We start from the raw sequence: 24016 nt of genomic DNA, 5'->3' as shown, positions 1-24016 counted from the left end.
GTTAACGTAACGTCACATATCCAAAGACGAACAGAACGCCATCTAATAACGTTCCTTAAACGATGCTTTCGGACTTAAGTAATGGGCGCCCTCTTTCGGATGATTTACGAACATAAAACGGTAACGATACGGTTTCGCAAGGCCAAGTCATGCGTTGTTGGTTTCGGCCGGACGAACGACGCTGCGGTGCGTTTGGTGCGTATGGTACCTAGTCCAGCAAGCCTCAAAGACGAATGCCGGCGGGAGTTGAAACAGAGTCCGCCCAACTCTGGGCCAAGTGGACTACTTGCTTAAGTCTCTCTCCGTCTTTGTGGCGGTGAGCATAGGTCGCAAGCCCGGCCGTATCACGTGATTTTCTAAGCTCAAATAAATTATGTGTGACGTCAGTGTGATGGTATCTACGCCTATTCCTCTTTAAAGGGATAGAACCAAGTTTTTTCATTTAGTATAAACTGCATATGGTTACATATAAAAAAGTATGCCTAAAATTATGTGGTGTACGCAAAAAGTCTGAAAAAAAATTTTAAATACGGAAAAAGAACGTTATAAGTTTAAAAATTTAAACTATACATGGTCACCCGCCAACTTGTTTATACCCGTTGTTTCGTCAGAACGGGATGCGATCCTATTGGTAGGGAAAAACTGGAATGCTTCCACCGATTTTAGCTTCTGCAGTAGGATTTTTTGTTACTTTTTATACTGTAGTCTGCTTCAGAAGCAAAATGTCAAATTCTAGCGGTGCTGAGCTGGAACTCTCGGATTCTGGTGATAGCATTAGTGATAATAGTTTTTCAGCGTCGAATTTATCAGATAGTTTAGAATCTGATCAATCTAACATTATTAACGAATCGAATGAGAACGATTCATCTTCTGAGAGCGATCATGAAGTGTTCGGACTGCAACCCTACCAGTTTGAACCCTTGGCCCAGGAACCTGAACTTGGCCAAGTAGGCGGTCAAGCCCCAATGGAAGTTGATAATCCCCGCCTTCACAACACTGATTGGTAATAATATGATTTTAATGTTCAATTATTAGAGATTCAAGCATCCGAGCCCCATCTTTATAAATGAATGTTTCTTCAACAGGAGTAATTGTGGGTTTTGTTTTGTCATGCCAACAGTGGAGGAAAGTTTTTGTTGCCGAGAAGAGCTTCCTAATCAACGATTAATTGATGCAATTGGAGAATTTAATTGTATTATTGAAACCGAAACTTTTAATTACATAATGAGGCGAAACATTTTAAATATTCTTTTTGATGAGTTCCGAGAAAATAATTATCAGCCTGCTGAGGACGAGATAACTCCGTAAGTTTTATTTGAATATGTTTCTAAGAAAGTTTTATTCACACACATGTTCAAAACTATTAATTGTGGCCTCGTTTTATAGTACCTATAGATGTTTGATTTATAGACTATATACTAGATGGATATACAGAGTTTTGGGAAAACGAGTGAGACGCCCAATTCCAAGTTGCGCTGTTAATAGGATTCGACGAGAATATCCATCAGATATTTATCAAGGTTTTACGGAACCTGGCCCAGCTTGAAGGGTTATTTTTTACCCCAAGAAATAAATTTTGTACAACGTACTATATTAAATTTTTGTAAATATTATTTTATTAAATCAAAACTAATGTGAAAACCGTCTTGCAGTTTTAAATTCTTCCACAGCTGCTTCTTTATCTGGGTGGGGAAAGTCTGCTGATAATGGCCTTGGTATTTCAGCTTGAGTAGCAAGGCTCTCATTGCGACCTTCTTCGTACACTGTAAAAAAGTGAGATTCATTTTTGAATGCTTAGACGTGCATAGCCCCAACACTGTGGTGGTACGCTTCAACATTCAAATTTGAATAATTTCTTTGCGTTCAAATTTGAATAGTTTCTTTGCGTTCAAATTTGAACAGATCACTATTGTTCAAAATTAAACGCTCACGCATTCAAATTTGAACGGTGCGTAAAAGGTTAGTATATCGTGTAAATTTAAGCACGAAATCGTTCAAATTCAAATTGAAAATTAAACGTTTAATATTGTATGTTTTTGCAATCATTATTGAGCAACATCGGAGAGTTTCATCGAGCATTCATATTCAATTGCTTACGTTCAAAATTGAGCAGTTCACCATTTAACAATACATGGTGGACAAGCGTTTGATGAAGCATCGAAACTTAACAGTTGTAGCGATCAATTTTGAATAGAGAAGTTCGATTTCAAATTTCATTATTGAATTCCTTATGGTAGGCCAAACTATATTAAATGTAGGCACTGATAAGGAAGAAATCTAATGTGTTTAAAGCTAGTACATCTTCTCAGGGCGGGTGGACTTGAAACACATATACATTAATCGTTGTGTTGAATAATAATTCAATTATATGAAGAGAGACTCCACTTTTAAGGGACGCGTTCATTATCAAGTTCCCCTCAATTATTAAGGAGTATGTTTTACGTTATTAACCGATTTGAAGGCATATGTAAATATAAGGGATTGGTGAAATACACCATAATCCGTAACCTTTACTTTGATATTATTATAAAATGATGTATATACAGACAAATACATATTTAATTCAGGGTAAATAAGCAAGTCATAGTAAATTGTTGAGATATTATTGGATTATTTGTTTTGATACCCAAGATCTTGTATGATATTGCACACTTTTCCTGATTGAACGCCTGACATTTCCAAACTGTTCAATAATGAACAATTGCGCTCACTTTTGAATAGGACTGTTCACGAGCCGAGCTGAGCCAGCTTTTTAAAAGCTCGGCTCGGCTTGAGTCAAAAAACCGGCGGCTCGGCTCGACTCGAGTCGAGCTGGGTCTTGGCTCGGCTCTAGCTCGGCTCGGCTCGAAAATGATCGAGCCGAGCCAAGCTGGCTCGATTAATATATACATTTTTAAAAAAATTGCTACTACCAACGTCAAACTTGAGAACGACTATAAACGCCATATCATGTTTAGGAATGTAGAGGTTCAGTAAAACCCGCTCGGTAAAATATGCTCAAGGTTAGAGACGAGAGATTTTTCCCACGCTATATTTCGTGTAAAAATACATCGGAAAACTATTGGTGGAGAGAATAAAGACTAAAAGGAAAGCACTATATCAGTGACTAAGCTCGCGAGCCGGCTCGCGAGTCGTAGTGGCTCGATGCCTGTCGGCTCGAACTCGGCTCGCTCGTCACGAGCCCGAGCTGGCTCGAGCTCGTGAACAATCCTACTTTTGAATACCCATTGAACGCTGTTTTTCTTATAGTGTTTTTTCTAGCCAAAAACACTCTCGTGTGAACGCCCATAACGCTCTCGTTTGAACGCCTATATCACACTCGTTTGAACGCCCATAACGCTCTCATTTGAGCGTCAAAAACAATCTCGTTGGAGCGCCATAAACATCCTCGTCTGAATGCGCAAAAATTTGTTATTTGAACGTCTAAAACGCTCTTCTTTTAATACTTATATAACTTATAGAATGCCATAACTACCATAACTGAAAGCTTCATTAGCGCAAGGTGGTTATTCAAAATTGAATGGGATAATGATTAATTTTTGAATGGTAATACATAAGTTATTCAAAAATGAATGCTATAGTTAAGTTCTAATCAATATGACGGTAGTTTGTTCAAAAACGAATGCTTATGGTTAGTTCTGAACGCGTAAAACACTCCTCGTTCAAAATTGAATATATGTGGTTAAATCTGAATGCGTCAATAGAGGCTTGTTCAAAATTGAACGGTCGCTACCATTTTTGAATGCCAAAAGCACGCTCATTTTTTACAGTGTATGAATGTTCGCACTTTGTGAGTAGTGTTTGAAAGAGTTTTTCAGCGTATGCTAAGAAATAATTACATTTTAAAATTAAAATTTGATGGCAATGACTGATATTTCTTACCAAAGGTCGATGCTTGCATGATTGGTTTTAAAGAAAAGTCACCTTTTTTGAACTTTGGGAAATATATATTCCATCTTAGGTTACCATTTTTCGTAGTGGCTTGGATTTTGTCAGAGTTTTCATTATAATGTAGAGCCGCTAATAACATTCTTACAATAGAAATTTAAAAATTAAAATATATTTAAATTAAAATATATTTAAATTAATAATGAAACGTTTCGAGTGAGACGTTTTGTTCAGGGTTGACACACGTCAGAAAAACTGGATAACTATGAGATTTTCAATCATAAAAATTTGTGCCAACCCTGTTATTTACAAAATTAGTCCTTAATTTCTGGATAGCCTAGACATACCTGGCTTCCATCCCTAAATACAAGTAATGAGTGTTTTTGGGGCAAAATGGATTAATACGGAATTATACGCTTCTACTCTAGAAGTCTGGGTTTCCGGGGATATTTGTAATATGTCTTTTTCAAAAAGACAAATTATTTTTTTAAATTTCTCATATACTACTGTTCCTGTAAAATTAGATTTTAATCAGAAACGTCAAATGATTTTCTAAACCGGATAATACCTGGAATAAGCCATTCTCTTTTTTCTCATCCAAAGCCAGATCACCATGCGTGCATTTTGAAAAGGGCCTGCCATGGCCTCGATGAATATTTGCAACATGCCGTAACACTGACATAAACTTTGCTTGAATGAGTTTAGCATTCCCCTTACTAGAGGTGGCACTCCAGTACATATGATTTTGTACGCTCTTGTTCCACTCATCCAAAACTTTGAACTCTTTTGTGGCTGCGGCATGAATTTTTTTCTTCACAGCTAAGGTTAGGATAAGTTGTAGGTTTAGTGAATAGGTAGAAATAATCATTCTTACATTTAACCATGTGCCAACAGTCAAATAAATGTTTAATTTTTGGATGGAATTTTTTGAGGAAAGATCGAATTTGAACGTGGCGGTCAGTAACTATGGATGCAATCTTCAGTCCACCATTTAGAAGGAAAGCTATACCCCGCTTTAAGCCTTCAAGCTCCATGGCCACGCTATTTTTAACTTCAGAACTCTATAATTTACACAGTTGGTTTCAAATATATCTTTTTATTTCTCCTTTCCATTATTTCTTACTTGCACAAGAACCAAATGAATAATTTTCTTAATTTGACTTTCAAACAATATGGCCCCGGCCATATTACGCTTTGGTGCTTGGCATGTAATTAAAATAAATTTCTATCCAACGGGATGGGACATTTACTATAAATGGCTTTCTTAATTAAGCAAAATTGATACTTGTAGTATAATATGTGACTGGAACTAAAATTATTCAATGATTGTACTCATATATAAATATACCACCACCGCCTAGAATTAGCCCCACAACAATATTTTTACTTCAGAGTTGATACAATAGATATAAAATATACTGCTAAAAGGGAGAATTATACGTCTGTAAATTTCACTTTGAAACGAATGAAGTTTGAACGACTTTCTTTAAAGTCCATCGGTGGACTGGGGGCCTTGCGTCCTTTTATGAAATTTCCGATTGCAGTGTCGGTGCTTTATTATAAGTAAAGTAACTTAGTGTTGATCTTGTAGTTTCATCTGGAACACTTTTTATGAAGGACTCCAAGTCGAATATGGGTCTCTTTATCTAGGATCTTAAGCTTAATGTGGGTCTCTTTTTCTATGATCCCAAGCCTAATGTGGGTCTCTTTTTCTAGAATCCCAAGCCTTATGTGGGTCTCTTTTTCTAGGATCCGATCCCCTTGCGTCCTTTTATGAAAATTCCGATTGCAGTGTCGGTGCTTTATTATAAGTAAAGTAACTTAGTGTTGATCTTTTAGTTTCATCTGGAACACTTTTTATGGAGGGCTCCAAGTCGAATATGGGTCTCTTTATCTAGGATCTTAAGCTTAATGTGGGTCTCTTTTTCTAGGAGCCCAAGCCTAATGTGGGTCTCTTTTACAGCTTCTTATGGTGCTGGGTGCTATAGCGGGTAAACGCATAAACACCAAAAAAGGCAGGCTTTTGCACGACAAAAAGGGGAAAAAAGAGGGGCGAAAAGGGAGAAAAGAGGGAAAAAAAATTGTCCGTTTATAAGCTTATACCTTTTGTCTGCCAAAAGAAGGCAAGCACAAAAACAAAAATGTAAATAATCACGATTACGAAATACAATGAATGTATGTTAAACTTGTTTTGCTTTGGCCATATTAATGCAAAGTTAAGACCATAATAAAACTAGTTTAACATGCATTCAGTCCGTTTCATTATCGTGATTATTCACATTTTTGGTACCTAAATTGACTCCAAGCGCCGCACTTTACAAAGACTACTCTCCTCATCCTGTAATTAACTGCAAAAATTCAGAGAAAAATTATCCCTGAAACAAAGTAGCTACTAGAAAACTGTTAGTCTTTATTTTATGAAGATTTGAACTAACATTATAGCAACACCAATGTTCTAAAACAAAGCTTTCTAAATTTCGCGCCAAAGAGTAGATTTTCGCGCCATCTACGTGTCGCTGTTGGAAGTAAAATATCCAGTGGTTACCGCCCATGCCAATGGGCGGGGCTTTACATTTCCCCACTAAAACTTAGCATTTCATTCACCGCTCCATGAGAAATCTTTCTCTTCATCGGTTAGTGAATTTAAACTAATAGCAATGTTTGCATCTAAATTGAGCTGCGTGATATCCACTCTGTCCAGCATAATATTGAAGAACAACATCACGCTGTCTCTCTTACCACATTGAAATCTATTTTTATCATTCTTGATAGGGCTTTCAGTTTACAGTTTTTCCTCGCTTCCTTCTTCCTGTTGTCTTTTTCTGACGTGACTTAAGATATTTTCACTGGGTTCTATGTGCTTTTGAAAGGCTGATTCGTAATTTGTACTTCCCATTAGTGATTTACGGAATGTTTTTTTATTCAAAATGCACTAGTTTGTACGTGGGAGCTGTAATGCAACACAGTTTATCAATGAGAATATATATTTTCGAAGCTGTAAGGCTATTTCAGCCCAAGCTCGTCACTTGAAACTTGAAAGGAACCAAAAAAAAACGCCCTTGTGCATTTCTTGAACTGATTTTTTTAGTTAGCCCCAAGTTGGTTTTACGTCAGTGCAGGTTAGCGTCGGAAGGTTATCTTCCCTGTTTACGAGTAGTAACCTAGTAGGACAGCTATGCAATGCTTGGAAAACCCTCCTCCTCCTCCTGCTGGGCAAGAACAAACTACCACGAATTCATTGCTGTCACTCAGGTCCAATTTAACCTTGTGCGGTTCTTCCCGATAATCCTGAATTTTGAAGAACTAGCGCTTCAATATAACTTAGTTAAAAATTCTTTTGATTTTCCAGAAACGCCAAAGCTATTAATATGATTTTTTCTTAGTTTTTGTTCTTCTTGTATTAAGCAATTCTTCCCATTTCCAATATAGTCCATGATTTTGTCTAAGAGAGAGAGCAACAGGTACTAAACAAAGTGAAAACAGTATTACCAATTTTTATAATCTTCATGTTATGACCAAGGCTTAAGTGTTTACAGTCTAATTTGGTTAATATTAGGGTAATTAAGTTTTCAACACTTACCATTTTTGACCAAATTCTCTCCTGAAAATTGTGGTTCATCCATTCCAAGAAATTTCGAGTACTAATTTTCATTTGGCACTAAATTATAAGTTTAAACGTCACATACTCTGCCGTTGTTGCTATGCTAAAGACCTGCCATTATTTGTTTCCTTTAGATCAAGCTTCACGTTTTCTCCGCACGGTGGCACTAGTGAAACTTTTCGTTACAAATCAGTCTGGGAAATAAGGATATTTTTTAAATTAGTCCTTGGGACCAGAGACCAGTCTGGGAAATAGCAGATTTTTTCTGGTCCAAAACCAGTTTATTAATTGCTTGGACTAGTTTTTTAATTCAAAAAGTGGGGGTTACTGGTCCACGGGACCAGTTTATTAATTGCAAATCTATAGAAGAGCAAAGGTGGGGATCAGTCCTGAGACCAGTTTATTATTTCAGACACTAGGGGGTCACTGGTCCCAAGTACTAGTTTAAAAAATATCCTTATTTCCCAGCCTGCGGCAGAGACCCCCCTCCCCCCTAGTGTCCGAAATAATAAAATGGTCCCCGGACTGGTCCCCGCCATTGTTCTCCTAGTTATTTTAAGGAACTTCAATTATAATACTAGGAAACTGAATTTGGAATTGTCCCCGCCATTGTTCACCTAGGTTTAGTGATGCCGTATATAAAATACACCCTTTTGAAATAGGGCGGCTCCCGAAAAAATTATTTTAAACATAGCTCACTCGATTCGCACTCACGGACGCGCGTGATCGAGTGGGCTATGTTTTAAGGAACTTCAATTATAATACTAGGAAACTGAATTTGTATTTTGGACTAGAAACTTTTAGCCGCGTTGTTCAGTTTAATCATGGTAGGAAGCGTTCCCAGTTAATTAAAAAAATATATGACAAATTTTAATCGACTTTACAATTCAAATCTGTAATTTGACTAGAAAATTCTATTAAGTTAACGTCCTTATTTTAACCAAACGTATTTTCAAAGTTAAATTAATAGTAATTTGCCACACGTTGTTAAATTTATGGTTAATTAAAAAATATTTGAAAAATTTTGATCGAGTTTACAATTCAACTCTGCAATTAGATTAGAAAATTGAAAGCGCTACCTACCTAATAATTTTTACCAATGTAATTTAAGTCAATGAAACATATTCATATAAAGTTAAATAATTATAAGTCGGTAGGGGAGTTGCCTATCCTCTAAGCGTGAAAACAAACTTTCCCACGTGTATCCTTTATCCATGTAATTGTTTTGCCTTTTTATATTTAAAAGAAACATAATATCTTACTCATGTCATAACGATTGAAATTATTTATTTAAAGACTAATGATTTCCAACATAATCATTTTCTAGCTCACATTATTAATTTGAGTTCACAGAGATTTGAAAATTTAAAAAAATTCAATCAAGTCCAAAAGGAATTATTAAATTCATATTTTCAGATATTAGGTTCATATATTTTAAGATGAAATTTTATGTTGTCCAGCATTAGTTGAAAATTAAGCCAACCTACGAATTTAATTAATACGATCTAATCAGATTCATTCACCATTACCGTTAGTAGAAAAACATGTTAATGCTAGTTAATTTAAAAAACCAGTGGTTTTGTAAACGTTGTATTAAACAACGCTTACCTTTACACAATGGTGTTTTTACGTTCATCTTTTCATTACTGAATGTCCTAGTTGTCATAATCAGATTGATTCACCGTTAATGTTAGTAGGAATACTCCTTACGTATTCATAATAATGTTACATATTACAGGCTTCATATTTCTTTACTGAATGTCTTAGACAGCTAGACTCCAGATTGAATCACCTTTAATGTTAAACCCGTTGTTGTGGTTTCGACAACGACATTTGAATGGTAAATAAGCAATACTGTTGTAATCAGAATGGTTTTTGAGGATATAAATAGGTCTGTAATTCTAATGATTCTAAGTGTTAAGGAGACTCGGACTCAACGACGCTAAGCCTTTGCTTGCTTACTTCTAGACCTCCCTTTGGCCACAATACACGATCAATTTATACATAATTGTTGTTAAAGGATTTGCGCACCGAGATGAAGTTTATTTAGTTATATGTTCATTTTAAAATTAATTGAACTAGATCAAATATTGAATAGATTACCCCTCTGGCTCGAGCCGCTCGACATAATAATAACACGGTAAAAAAAAATGTAAACAAGAGAGACACTGGGGATTGGGTAAAGGAAAAGGTAGGAACCATAGCAACAGTCGTCCTGTCCAATAGCGGCGGTCCGGCTTAAAGGCCCGTTCAGACGGCACTCTGCTACTCTGTGGAAATGTGTTTTCACTAAAATTTCAGTGAGAGGTATATTGAAGGGTTTTAAATTATCGTGCAAAGTTTTAAAACGAATAGTTCTTAAAAATTTCCTAGGTTGTGATTGTTCACAAACAAAATTTTAGTGAATGTTAGGAAAACAGCTAATCATTTTAAAACTTTGCACGATAATTTAAAACCCTTCAATATACCTCTCACTGAAATTTCAAAAGATTCGAACTAGTGAAACCGAAGAAAACACATTTCCGCAGAGTGGCGTACTACACAACAAAGAGTGACGTCATTATCGGAAGCACTCTATTGGCTGTGCCGAGCAAAGAGAGAAAAAAAGTTGAATTTTTTCAACTTTTTTTCTCGCTTTTCCGAGATCAAGAATGAGAAAATTTGTCCGTGTGAACAGCGCATTTTCTAGAGGCTGGTGAACCCAGAAAATCTGATGAGCCCAGCACAGCGAGCGTAGCGGGAAAAAGAGTGTCGTCTGAACGGGCCTTTATAAACACCAAAAAAGGAGGGGCTTGTGAACACCAAAATTGTCCGTTTTAAAGAGCTGATACCTTTGGTGTTGCCATAGATGGCAGCACCAAAGCAAAAAGACATACATCCCATATTTAGCACTAAAACCTGGTGAATCTGATCTCGCATCTCCTCCAAGCTTCATCTTTTTATTTTTTAAAGAATTTAAAATTTTAGCTTGCTCCTCGTGCCAAACCTGTATTAGTGAAGTTAACCAAATTAATATTTACAATTATTCTTAATTTTTAGTATGTCAATTTATTTTTAACACACTTGTCGAATAGTCTGGAGCAAAAAACTTTGTTGAATCCGAAAAAATGTCGTCCTACTGATGCTCTGTATGCGAGCAAATGCTAGCATCCGCAGCGTCTGGGTGGGATTAAGGCCAGAAAACAAGATAGATGCTGCAATGATGATGTTTCCTAGTGGTTTCTGTCCTACCATAGGTTGACTTTTCCAGCTATTAGTGTGCCCTCTTTGACAAGTGGCATTTACTGTAACCATCGACCCATAGTTACTAGTTGTTACGGTACATGGCAGAAGGCATTGAAAACAGAAATGAAAGAGCTGCAGGAGAGCACTCTCAAATACAATAAATTTTTTCTCAGTCATGGCAGTCGCGGTGTCGAGGTTGAAATTTCTAACCCTGTCAATATACAATTAGTAGTTTGCGTAACAAAAATTTAATATTATAGATAACACATACTCTTTAATATCATCTTGCGGTAACTCAGAGGGTGTATAACTAATATCCAAGGGATTTATGTCCGCTCCTTCATCAATTTCCTCATTCAAGAATCTTTTAGCCTCTTGACTTCCGCTAATGTCAGGCAGCTCTTCCTCAAATGTGCCAGTGCTTTGAAAATCTGTTTGACATGCCATGTCATTGACAGTTGCCTCAGTTAGGGATTCTGGTTAGTTAAATGTTTAGCTGATACACTGTTAGAAAAAGGCGTTCACAATCCGTTCAAAATAGATAGTCGCGTTCTAGATTGAACAAAACTCAAAATTTGTTCAGTGCACTGAATGGTTTGTTCAATGACTATGAGTTTGTTCAATTTAGAACCAAAACCAGAAAATGACGTCAAAGACTATAATCGTGCTAATTAGTCGTTCAATTTAGAACCAAAACAATAAATGACGTCAAGGACTAGAATCGTTTTAAATTGTTCGTTCAATATAAAATAAAACAATAATAAATGACGTCATGGACTAGAATCATTCTAAATTGTTCGTTCAATATAGAACCAAAACAATAAATGACGTCAAGGACTGGAATCGTTCTAAATTGATCGTTCAATATAGAACCAAAACAATAAATGACGTCATGGACTAGAATAGTTCTAAATTGTTCGTTCAATATAGAACCAAAAAATAAATGACGTCATGGACTAGAATCGTTCAAAGTGTGTCGTTCGATTTTGATAACAAAATTTCGCCTTAAACTAATATTGTTGAACATGGAACGGTTTTGTTACCTCTCCGAGTGACGATGACGTCACGGAGAGGTAATACACTGGACGTGTCTGTGTGTGTGTCTGTCTGTCTGTCACCGCGTTCGCAGTCGGCAAATCGGAGCAAATATTTTAAATATTTTTCCGCTTTACGATTCTTTTAATAGTTGTGTAGCTATAAAGCTCTGTTTCATCTCAATATTCCAATAACGTCTTTTGATATTAACATTTCAAATTTGGTGTTTAATTTTTAATTCGGCTTTACTACATAAGCAGTAAATTATCAATCGCGTTAACCTTTACAAATGACCTTGGCAATATCTCGCCAATTTGAACTATGTATTTCCGGCTTTTCTCATTGGCTGGTGGAACTGTGTTTAGAAAGTAAATTCGTCTCGGCTCGGGGAGGGTTATTTTGGTTTCTCAACTTGATTTTTGTTCTGTGAACAAAGATTCCATCGAAAATTATTCGTTTGTTTAATTTGGAACCAAGTAACCAAGACAGGACAGTGTCGTCACAGAGTATATACGACAAAAAAATTATTTCAAATTTTATATTGACGTTATGTTTAAAAGCGTCGTTCTGGGGTTCTATGATGTGTTCAGATACCTTATTACGTTCAATGTTTAGTCATTTAGGTTAGTATAATGACGTCATGTATACGCCCCAAAGGCAGTATTACTTTTGCCATGTGTAAAACGCGCATTTTCTTTATACTTGCACTTATATGCGTGTTAGTAAGTAACAAAATCATTACACGTCGTTTAGTTTATTAAAAGTTGGGAAACCAAAATAAACCTCTCCGAGTCGAGACGCAATAAAGAAGCTTTTCTTAAATAATTAAATAAATATAATTGATTTTAATTATTTTAATCGACATTAATTTACCTTAATTCTAGTTAAACCGTTTTAAGAAACATTATTTCTAAAACAATTTTTAACATAGCTATTGTTGAAGTTTGAATTCAAGCCTATGCCTCTAACAATGTTTGCAAATTTAGGGTATATAAGGCGATTGATTCACGATAAATGATCAAGAAACCCGCAATGGCGTTAACCTTTGGTGAAAGCCTTGGCAGTGAGAGGCTAGACGTTTCTCGTTGCCCTAGACGAACGCCTCGTACTTCTTAACCATAGTAGAAGCCAAAAATTCCTTTCTGCGAAAACATTTGCTCCTTTTTTTCAACAACGAACGCGGTGACAGACACACACACACGTCCAGTATAATACCTCTCCGTGACGTCATCGTCACTCGATGAGGTAAAATATGTTTAACTATGACTAGGTCAGGTTTCTAATTCAAAAGGCGTATTTTGACATGCGAGCCCTAAAACTGAACTACTCTAACTTATAAACCTTAAGTGCGAGAATACCTCTTATCAGTAGGCTAATGTAATTTTTATACGTTAATCTTGCTTGACCTATTTTTAATTTTTTACATGTCTAATTATCTAATAATATGTTTTTTAAAACGAGTTGTTCCAAAAACGAAACCCTGAAAGTCAACTAACAAACACGAATTCTTTTAGGAACGGAAACCCGTTAATCAAAAACGGGTTCTTTATTGAACAACTTAACCGGCGTCTTAGAACTAAGAACATGTTCAGTTTTGGACACTCGTTTTGCGTTCAGTTTTGAACACTCGTTTTGCGTTCAGTTTTGAACACTCGTTTGCGTTCAGTTTTGAACACTCGTTTTGCGTTCAGTTTTGAACACTCGTTTTGCGTTCAGTTTTGAACACTCGTTTTGCGTTCAGTTTTGAACACTCGTTTTGCGTTCAGTTTTGAACACTCGTTTGCGTTCAGTTTTGAACACTCGTTTTGCGTTCAGTTTTGAACACTCGTTTTGCGTTCAGTTTTGAACACTCGTTTTGCGTTCGGTTTTGAACACTCGTTTTGCGTTCGGTTTTGAATACTCGTTTAGTGCTCGGTTTTGAACACTAGTTTAGTGTTCGGTTTTGAATACTCGTTTAGTGCTCGGTTTTGAACACTAGTTTAGTGTTCTGTATCGAACAAAACGCTGTGCTCGTACGGGGACACTCCAATGAACGCCACCTTGTTCAATATAGCACATGTTTTTCTAACAGTGTATTAGATATTCAAATTAAAATCAATATAATACGGCCTACCAGCATTTCTTCCTAGTTTAGTAGACGTTTGCATTCCAGCATCCTTAGCAAAACCCATTAATTTGGGTGGCAAACACTGAATATATTGATCTCGAGTGGCCTGTAATATTATTATTAATTCATGCCTTAATATGAAAAGTTACTAGGAAAAAAGCTCAGTCTTGATAAAAGCATACCTCTGTTCTACGTTTTTTCGGAGGATTTTTATCCACAGTGGTTGAGGGCAATGACATTTCTGATGAAACAGAAGCACTAGCCATTAGTGGTGGGACTCCCGGATTTGTAAATATTGTGGGTATTGCATTTTTTTTAATATAGTTCTGACTTGAGTTGAGGAGCTACTTGAAGCTTGCAGTTGGGCAACAATTTCCGGGTTTTTCTCAAAACAGTCACTTGTAAAATGAACTGAGCAAATTTGACTTGATTTTTTACAAACAAAGTTGGGAAAATTGATGTTTCTTATCCATTGTTCTCTTAGCTCTAGATTACTTGGAAAACTATGAAATGAGCGCGTTTTCTCTGAACCGTCACCGAAACATTGCGGAACTACACATTTCTTTCTTAAATTTTTGGCATATTTCTGCAAAGGCTTAGAGGCCATCGCAAGTTTGGATAGTTGGGTTAAATCGCAACTTTTAACAAAAAAAACTAGATGTTTCAAACACAAAATGACTTCCCTTAGAAGAATTCAACTTAAAAAATTGACGGGAACCCCTTCAAAACACAATAATTAAAATGAAACCACGATAATTGAAATCAAAACACAATCAGCCATTACCGGAATTGGAAAGTAGAAACCGGAGCAAGATGAAAAATACTGTTAGTAGGAAATCTCCCAAACCTACTACGGCTTACAGGGAAAGGGTGGTGGTGGGTAAGGGAACAACGTCATTTTGACGTAAAATCGAGTTTACGCCACTTTCCCTGTAGCTGGCGGTAGCGTCGAAAATATAAATATTTGAACTTAATTTTAAAATTAATACTAAAAGCATGTAGAGTTATATATATATTTTTGGATTCCCCGTTTCATAATAAATTTGTTTCAACAATTGGTTTCCTGATCGATAACCCTTAATTAAGTCGATTCTATCCCTTTAATTCAAGAAGGAAGGCCCAGAAAATGGCCTATTAAAGATTCCAAGTTGAAGTAGTGTATGTATTCCTGGTATTTCGAGACCGTATTTTATTACACTATATTTCCCTTTTAAAGAATAGCAATCTGAATATTTTAATAATAAAATTTGTTTTTTCACCAAACCTTTGAATGAGATCCATATTCCATTATCGAAAGTGTTTTAATATCTTAAAAGCCCAAAGCTAGCTTAGTATGGTGTCGTTTTTTTCCATGGGTAACTTTTGTTTAACTTAAGTGTCACAACACTGGCCGTTTACTTTCTGGGAAAAGTCAAAACTCAAGTCGAAGCGTACATATAGGTGACAAAACCAGTGAGCATGAATAGATAGGAGTCGGAAAGACCAAAAACGTTACCAGTGCTGTGGCTATCTAAGAGCGTGCCACACATGCGCAATCGGTCCAACGGAGAGAGGAAAAAAAATCAGACAACCACGCTGATCTCTGGTGTGAGCCTCTGTTTACCCTTTTTGAATTTCCTTCTCAATGGAGCACGAGACATCTTACTCCTCGGATGTGCGCCGAGGTAGGTGCGCGTGTGAGCCATGTTGGCGCCGGCCGATATAGTTTTCTTGTACCTTCCCCCTTCTATATTTGACTCTACTTTCTATTTGTGCTCAGTGATAAAACGAAAGAGGAGACGTGAATAAAAGTCAATTCGGTAAACAATGTAGTTCGTCTACTGCAACCAACAGTTAATCAAGAAAAATATAGTACACAGCGATATTCTCAAATTCTCATCCGATACAATTTCTATGGGATTTAAAAAATCAGTAAGCACTTGATTTAGTTTCCAACCAACGGTTGAAATCAGTTACCAAGAAGATTTTAACTTTTTCATGGAGCCTTTAATTCAATTGTTACGATGGTCTCTCACATAATCTGTACAAAACTGCTTCCAATTGATTGACGTGTGAGTAATTTTAAGTATTAAAGGTGAGTAGTTTAGTATCGTTAAAAACATAGTAAATGAGTGACGTGTGTCGAAAACGGGAAGCTCTCAGATAAGTGGTTCCCGTTTGAGTGGACCTTATAACCGCGGTTCCTTTAATAGCGGTTTCCCGAAAAAGTGATAACTGCTAAGTTTCAGCAGTCCCCTAAATAGTAGTAAAACCGGGATATGAAAACAGTTGTCGTTTAAAGTAGGGATTTTTAAGCTAAAATAGTACTAATTTTGGTAAGGTTAGGATGATTTAGGTTAAATTTGTTTATTTGAACCCCAATACCATTAGATCCGGTAAGCCTAGGTTACGTTTCTTTAAATGAACTTAAACAGTATCAGTTTAATGAATTTACCCCATAATCTTCCATTTCCCAAGAAACTTCCAAAGATATTTCTCAGGAAAATTCAAAAGATATTTCCCAGGAAAATTCCAAAGATATTTCCCAAGAAAATTCCAAAGATATTTCCCAGGACAATTCCTAAGATATTTCCCAAGAAAATTCCAAAGATTTTTGCCAAGAAAATTCCAAAAATATTTCCAAAGAAAAAGAGGCCAATATTCCGCAGTTTCCCAACAACGCATTGAGGATTTTCAAAGAAACTTCCCAAGGAATTTTCTAAAGAGTTTTAAAGAAATTGTTTGTAAGGGGATCCACCAATGGTTCACCCAGTTGCTCTGTTTCTTCTATGTGAATCAATCGCCTTATATACCCCAAATTTTCAAAAACATTGTTAAAGAGGAATACGCTAGAATTCCGATGTCAACAATAGCCATGTTTAAAGGGAATTTAGGACTAACCATTCTTAAAGGGACATATCTAGAATTAAGGTAAATTAGTGACGATTGAAATAATTAATATAAATTATATTTAATTAATTAGTTATTTATTTATGAAAAACTTCTTAATTGCGTCTCGACTCGGAGAGGTTTATTTTGTTTTTCCAACTTGTCATCTATTCCTAAAATAAGTTAAACTTCATTTTATTGTAATAGGACTGTCCATGAATTCCTTTTACCGGAGGGAAGAAAACGTTCATTTCTGCTTCCCCGGCAACATCTAAAGACCTATTCCACTTAGGTTAATTATTATTAAATATTAAAGGTAGTTTGGTATTTAGAGTAACGTCTCACAATTATTGAGGTAATATCATAAGTTTATAATGCCTCTAAGTAGAGAAATGGCTGCTACTTCTATGCCAATAGTGTTTGTCTGGCTCCCTTTAATGAAACCCTATACTCTCTCCGTATCATTTATCACCTCAACTTCAATACAAAATTGTACTGCCTAGCCTAGCGTTTCTTTTATCCCTTTTAGAATGTTTCAGGACTGAAACCGCCTCTATCTCACGAGAGAGAGAGAGGGATTTGGGGTTGCTTAAGTAAAATTCGTTCCCCCCAATACCTGCCTATACGAAACGTAAAAATATCCTTTATTCCATTGATGATAAATGATGACCCATTTAGTAATCGTCTCGACCGCTTGGTGGCTGCACCGCAACAGAAATTTCCAAATTTTCTCTCTTCGGATCTTAGCGCTATACGAGTTTTGACGTCACAGTAGCCTGCGGAAGATGCCCAGTTGTGACCCGTATTTGTGTATTTAGAGGCATGATAAACTTATGGAAATATTAATCGCAACGATTTAAGTTGTTTTGAGAAAATACAGCCCATCTTTACTACACTCGTGGTGACCCCTTATTTTTATAACTAACAATGTTAAATCTCGCGTGCAGAAGCACATTATACGCATTAATAGACTTTGAAACATTGTTCTAACAAAGTTTGGGAAACTAAAACACAACACACATTAAGTGAGCGTACGAGTCGCCCAGAAAGAAAGCCTTGGCAAACCTACAGTGTGGACGAGATCAGACCAATAACTTCCTTTGTCGACAACCCCCAATACTGACAACGGATGACGTCACTATACTAAATTAAAGCCCCCTAATACAGGGTATAAATAAATACGTTTTGAACTTCAGATTTTATTGTATGCAAATGAGAAGGTGCAAAAGGAATATTGGAGAATATGCCCGAAGGAATCAAAATGTTTTAAAGATAAGTCCCACTTTTAACGTACATTACTGAACCCAACAAAATCCTCACTGGTTAAAACACCATTACCAAGAAATTCGATTGAGGATAAAGGTTTGGCTTTGCGTTTATGGAAACAGAATTATCGGACCCTTCTTCTTCGATGAGATCATAACTAGAGACACTTACATGGACTTCCTGCGTCATGAGTTTACTAATGCCATAGACGATTTGCCGTTAAAAGTGATTCGGAACCTGTGGTTTCAGCAGGATGGAGAACCACCACAATGGACGGTCTATATTCGTCAGTGGTTGAAAGACCATCTTCCTAACCGTTGGATTGGTAGAGGTGGACCAAATCCGTGGCCAGCAAGATCTCCTGAAATTACCCCACTTGATCTCTTCATATGGGGTCAAGTATACGAAACAGGGCCAATAACTAGAGAAGACTTCAGAGATTGCATTCGAGCCACAATAAAGGGAATCATTCCTCAAATGCTTGCAAATGTATTGCAAGACCACCACGATGGTAGACACATCAAACATTAACGTTGAGGTGTTTACTAAGTATATTGGAGGTTGTAGTTAGAGGACTACGTTTTAAGGCTAATCGTAGGACTTTGCTTTAAAACATTTCGTTGCATTCAGGCATATCCCCAATATTATTTTTGTACCTTCTCATTTGCATACATTAAAATCTGCAATTCAAAACGAATTTATTTACCACCTGTATTTGGGGTCTATAATTTAGTATAGTGACGTCACATTTGGCACTTATGGGTATTGTCCACAAATAGCGGTGTTGTTCTGATCTCGTCCACACTGTATATTTACGAGGCAATTTTGAAAACTTTAGCAATGTAGAAAAACATACATTAGCAAACAACGCTAGAGTAAGGTTGACAGCTGGTATTCGTTGAAGTTGAGCCTCTGTATCTCATAAGTTTATAAGATATGACTTCGTAATGCTAAGAACTTACTGAGAGCTAATTCGAGAACGACAAGCGAGAATTGACTACACTCGGTTTAGCAGTCCATCTGTCCCTGTACTAAGCCTTTGACAGCGCCTCACCAGGGGTCGTTTTACGAGAATCTATGACGTTTCCCCTATTTCACTTCATGACAAACTCTCAGTAACCAGTGAAAACATATGAAAGAAATCTTATGAACTTATGGTGTCTTGGCAGATTATGAGAAGTAAGCTAAGAAAACCCATTGGCACCCCATGCATAATTATGAGTTAATTTCTAATATTGTTGAGCAAAATAATTATAGCGTGAGAAATCTCACATGTGGTAGCGAGAAATCGAAATGTCCATGGAAACACGCCGAAAGGTTGAAAAATATCTCTCCGCGAACATTTTTTCGCGCTTTGAATTATTATTTTAGAGTTAAAATTTGTACAAGAAATGTTTAAGTCATGTTGAAGGAAATCTCGTGGCATTATGTTCAAACAATAGTTCCTAAGGGCTTGTTCATACATGGTTACTCGTGACGTTTAGGAATTTAAGGCGTCGGTTTAGGACAAAGTCTCTTATTCTAGCGAAGTGCACTTTTATTTAGCACTATTTCTACTTAAACAAATGTACATAACGATGTGCTGAGTGTCATTCACGTCTTAACCAGCCAGTTCTGAAAGAAGGTAAGCTCATCAATACTTTTTCGCGTTGCCACAGTTTGGCCTTTCCCACGATTGGCGCGAGAGGACTGTCGAGTGAGCTGATACCGTAGAGGTTGAATTTCAGAACGGTGGGGCGATTGTCACTCTACCGTCAGTGTCAACATCAGCTTGGCAGCGGCTAGGACGCGGTCCCTGTCTCGGGAGGGCCGATGGCCAATTGTAAATAATTAGCTTTAGATTTTTGATACGATACGAAATCTCAACTGTTTTTATGTGCAGTGACATTATTTATTATATAAAGAAAGAATTTTTCCCTCTCCGAGTGAAGATGACGTCTTCTACTCCATCATCCTTGTTAGGATTGGCAGGGCTTTCACCAATGGTTCACGCAATTCCGCTTTTTCTTTTATGTTACTGTAAATCAATAGCCTTATATACCCTCAATTTCCAAAAATTCTTCAAGAGGTATACGATAGAATCAGTAGACTTTACACGAAGTTCACTTCTCCCTACCTCGCGCCGGCCATCATCTATGAAGTATTTTTACAGGCTAGAAACGGTACCGTTCCTCCCGAACAGCGAGGCAGAGAGGTGAAAATAAAAACACTAGCGTCGCGTAGTGAGAAAATTGTGCTTTTCTTACAATCGTATCATGGTTGTATCTTATGCAGCGGCTTCTCACTTGCGCGAAATATAGTTGAATCTCGCCGTTTCTAGGAAACGTCAGATTATCTTGGCAGTGGCCATTTATCACAGTTCTCTCTCGAGAGGAAAAATTTTTCTCTTCACGCCTCTTCACTCTTGCAAAGTTTTTTTTCGGGTTTTCTCTTCATAGATGATGTCCACGATACTAACCATTATTGAAGTGAACTTCGTGTAAAGTCATATATTTCTGACAGAATTCAAACGTAAACAATAGCTATGTTTAAAATTATTTTAGGAATAACGTTTCTTAAAACGACTTAGCTAATATCAACGTAACTTACTGAAGATTAAAATAATTAATATCAATTATATTTATTTATTTCAAAAAAACCTCTTAATTTTGTCTCGACTCGGAGAAGTTGACTTTGGTTTGCCAACTTGGATTTTTTTTTCATTTTATCGATAAAAACGACAAATATTTCACTTATAATTATCTAAAATTTATAAACGATTATTCCGGAAATCTAAACTTATTTTTATTATATAAAAGGTATTTATCTCTTCAAAGTAATTTTAAGTCAGTTTTTAATTTTTTTATTTTTATTTTTAGATTTAAATTTAACGGAACGGCTATTTTCTTCATAAAATAAAGACATTCGTGTAAGATATTTCAGCAGAAACTTTCGATTTAATTTTATTTCCAATCTCTAGCACACATGGTTTCTCAGTAGCTCGTCTGGAAACAATAAAATACCAAGCAAAATCAAAGATGCTTTCTGACCAAAGATGCTGCGGAAATAGGTTTAATATAACTTTCATGCAGGTGTGATAGTTTTCGATAATTTATCAAACCATATAGTTGCTACGATAGATTTCAGACATAAAAAATATGATTAACATATTCCATAGACGGCTCTACTTGATGTTGCCGGAATTACCACCTTAGTCGATGGAAGAAAAGAATACCAATTAGAAGGACTTGAATGGAAACTGTTAAGGACACTGTCTTCTGCACTCAACTTTTCGTAAGGACACCTATCATAAGTTCCTACCTCATAGGATATGTTCCCTAAGTTTGTCACTGGTTACTGAGAGATTGTAATGAAGTGATATAAGTGAAACGTCATAGATTCCGGGTAAAGCGACGCCTGGTGAGGCGCTGTAAAACGCTTAGTGCAGACTAAATAGGTAAATGGACTGCAATTAACCAAGTGTTGTCAATTCTCGCTTGTTCTCCAGCTAGCTCGAGCTATAAGTCTCTAGCATTACGAAGCATAGGTAATGTCACACTTATGGAACAGATCTTATAAACGTATGATTTAATATAACGTTAATTTCATCATCTAAAATTATACATACCCCGCGATTTGATAAATCCCTTACATAATGAGATGCATAACAATTGTGTCAAGCTTTTAGTATCCACTTGTTTTGGCACACATAATTTTAGGCACATTTTTTACCTAAAACTGCCCTCATCTTGTACTAGTCGGAAAACATTGAGAGTATCCCTTCAATCAATGAATATTGCCAAAATTAATTCAGTAAAAAAATTCTTAAAATTTAAACATATTTTGCTCTCTAGATACAATCTACATCAGTCAAGACAAGGAAAATACGGCACTCGACTATCTAATTATTCATGGACTGGAGTTGTGGGTCGTCTCCACAGTCAAGTAAGTTCATCCGAAATGAAATGCAAGTCAATGAATTTACCAAATAGAACGTACAGGCAGAAGCCACCATATTAGGGTAGTTCCCTCGCGGCATGAGGCAACGCCTCACGTTCGCTACACGCGGAGGTTAGTCGACTCACACTGCTGCTTTCGGTGCTTCTAAGAGCGAGGAAACTAGCCTACCAAATATGGCCGCCCATACCCTTTGCTGGTTGCTGTATGGCATAATAGGAACGGTCTATAAGGCTGAAACCTAGTGTAACGTAGTAAATTTTCTATAGGAAGCCGATTTTGCACTATCAGCTCTGATGGAAACAAACTCTAGAAGAACAGTGATAGATTTCAGCGAATCTTACCTCATTGACACCCTCAACTTCTTTGTTGGCGTCAACGAACTTGTCAGAACGCAACGTGTCTTTTTTCTATCTCCTTTTCAGAATAATGTGAGTAAAGCTCGTAATACTATTCATGCAATTCGATATTTCCTATTCATTAGCCACATTTTTTATCTTTACTCATACTGGAAAATTAACCAGGCGTTAAATTGTATTATTATCTTAACTCTGTGGATAATGAATAGATAGAGGAGTAGGACTGTTCACGAGCTCGAGCCAGCTCGGGCTCATGACGAGCGAGTCGAGTTTGAGCCGAGCCGACACTTTGGCGGCTCGATTAATTAACGGGCTAGCTTTTTTAAGGTCGAGCCGAGCCGTTAGGGATCGAGCCACTACGACTCGCGAGCTTAGTCACTGAAATAGTGCTTTTCTTTTAGTCTTTCTTCTCTCCACAAATAGCGTTCCGTTGTATTTTTACATGAAATAAAGCTTTCTCTGGCCTTTAGCCTATAACGATTTCGAGACATTTTACCGAGTGGATTTTACTGAACCACTACATTCCTAAACATGGGATAGCATTTTTAGTCGTTTTCAAGTCTTACGTTAGTAGTGGCAATTTTGATAAACATATATGTTAACCGAGCCAGCTCGGTTCTGCTCGATCTTTTTCGAGCCGAGCCGAGCTTTTAGAAAGCTCGCTCAGCTCGGCTCGTGAACAGTCCTAACATTGCTTTAGCTAGACTTAACTTAAACTCATCTACAGTATCTGCATTACACGTTTACGCAGGTATGGATTCTGCTGGTTGCGATTACATTGTTCATTTATGCAGTCCTTCTGGTTTTTCGGCACAACATTCCCTTTATGTCGTTTTTTGCAACTGGATTAAGACAAAGCAAGTACAAGCATTCGTCCCTGAACGAATTTCACGCTTATTGCGAAGTAGAGCTATTTTGGACCTTTCAACTATAGTGGGTCTAAACTAACATGACGAGTTTATTACTTGTATATGAATCTTTCTCTATACTCGTTTAAATTAAACTTCATTTTAAAAGAATCGGTCGTGTTTTCCTTTCGAGAGTCCAGTGAAAAAGCTCGGAAACATTTTGAGCTCTTTCGATTTGGAGATTTCTCCGCCTTTCAGAGTATTTAAAATTAAAAATACCCAGTACAAAGAAACCCTCGGTTTTATTAGGTTTTACCCACCATAAATAAGCCACTTAATAAAACCATCTCTAAAATCTTCAATTTTGATGAATTTGAATGCCAGAGAAATTTCAATTAAAAGATAGTTGTTGTTTCAACTTCAAAAGTATTATTTAATAATATTTATATGTGTTTTATGAAACATTTTGAGATTTTCATTTACTAAGCAATGACTTTTGAATGAAAATTTCTACAATGCACGTAACTGCTTAAAGGGAGGGTGAAGTGGACAATGAAGTGATTTTTAATCAGTTCTACTACATATTATAAGGCCATTCTGCATAGTGATACATCCAGGAAATATCTACGAACAGGCATGTATGGAGGGGTTGGAATGGCTAAGGTAAAATCCTAATCGGCGTGAAATGATCTTGGAAACAACTGGCGTGGCTTAATTTACGTTAGTGACGTCATAGCCTGTCGTAAAAATCATATTTACCACTTAAATTATTTTCATTCATTCATTGGCTGCCAAAAAACTTGTTTGCTATAATTTTCAACCCTCTACCCTAGGTCCTCTGCCTAGGCTGAGAGAATCGAATATGAAAGCAAACGCGGCGAAT

General features: G+C 36.6%; 3 protein-coding genes and 1 long non-coding RNA gene across 5 annotated transcripts; 1 reads left to right on the top strand and 3 right to left on the bottom strand.

The window, feature by feature from the left end:
- Window positions 1-4355: 4355 nt before the first annotated feature.
- On the bottom strand, window positions 4356-5074 carry LOC149584663 (uncharacterized). The gene is made up of 3 exons (XM_089863762.1): window positions 5012-5074; window positions 4763-4949; window positions 4356-4707 (listed from the first exon to the last, which is right to left on the bottom strand). The coding sequence occupies exons 1-3, from the start codon at window positions 5072-5074 to the stop codon at window positions 4409-4411; spliced, it is 549 nt and encodes a 182-aa protein (XP_089719888.1). The 3' UTR covers window positions 4356-4408.
- A 3685-nt stretch (window positions 5075-8759) lies between these two features.
- LOC149584662 (uncharacterized) lies at window positions 8760-11175 on the bottom strand. Of its 2 annotated transcripts, XM_089863463.1 has the most exons (5): window positions 10986-11175; window positions 10553-10925; window positions 9452-10475; window positions 9098-9390; window positions 8760-8972 (listed from the first exon to the last, which is right to left on the bottom strand). In XM_089863463.1, exons 1-3 carry the CDS (start codon window positions 11159-11161, stop codon window positions 10257-10259), a joined length of 768 nt encoding a protein of 255 aa, XP_089719589.1. In that variant the 5' UTR covers window positions 11162-11175; the 3' UTR covers window positions 8760-8972; window positions 9098-9390; window positions 9452-10256. The 2 variants fall into 2 exon arrangements, with proteins under 2 accessions (XP_089719589.1, XP_089719588.1); XM_089863462.1 differs by having other exon boundaries at window positions 9098-10475.
- Window positions 11176-13181: 2006 nt separating this feature from the next.
- LOC149584661 (uncharacterized) lies at window positions 13182-14948 on the bottom strand. Its single transcript, XR_016380390.1, has 3 exons — window positions 14039-14948; window positions 13863-13962; window positions 13182-13240 (listed from the first exon to the last, which is right to left on the bottom strand). It is a non-coding gene; the product is annotated as an uncharacterized LOC149584661 (long non-coding RNA).
- Window positions 14949-20414: 5466 nt separating this feature from the next.
- LOC149584660 (putative glutamate receptor) lies at window positions 20415-23527 on the top strand. Its single transcript, XM_089863468.1, has 7 exons — window positions 20415-20788; window positions 20849-20898; window positions 20967-21061; window positions 21148-21263; window positions 21824-21914; window positions 22196-22357; window positions 23037-23527. Exons 3-7 carry the CDS (start codon window positions 21008-21010, stop codon window positions 23217-23219), a joined length of 606 nt encoding a protein of 201 aa, XP_089719594.1. The 5' UTR covers window positions 20415-20788; window positions 20849-20898; window positions 20967-21007; the 3' UTR covers window positions 23220-23527.
- The last annotated feature ends 489 nt before the right edge of the window (window positions 23528-24016 follow it).

This window comes from Phalangium opilio, unplaced genomic scaffold, assembly GCF_054372755.1.
Source record: "Phalangium opilio isolate 3A_F unplaced genomic scaffold, DU_Popi_V2 ptg001170l_1, whole genome shotgun sequence".
In the NCBI taxonomy this organism is placed as follows: domain Eukaryota; kingdom Metazoa; phylum Arthropoda; class Arachnida; order Opiliones; family Phalangiidae; genus Phalangium; species Phalangium opilio.
This window is presented reverse-complemented; position numbering and strand designations above follow the sequence as displayed.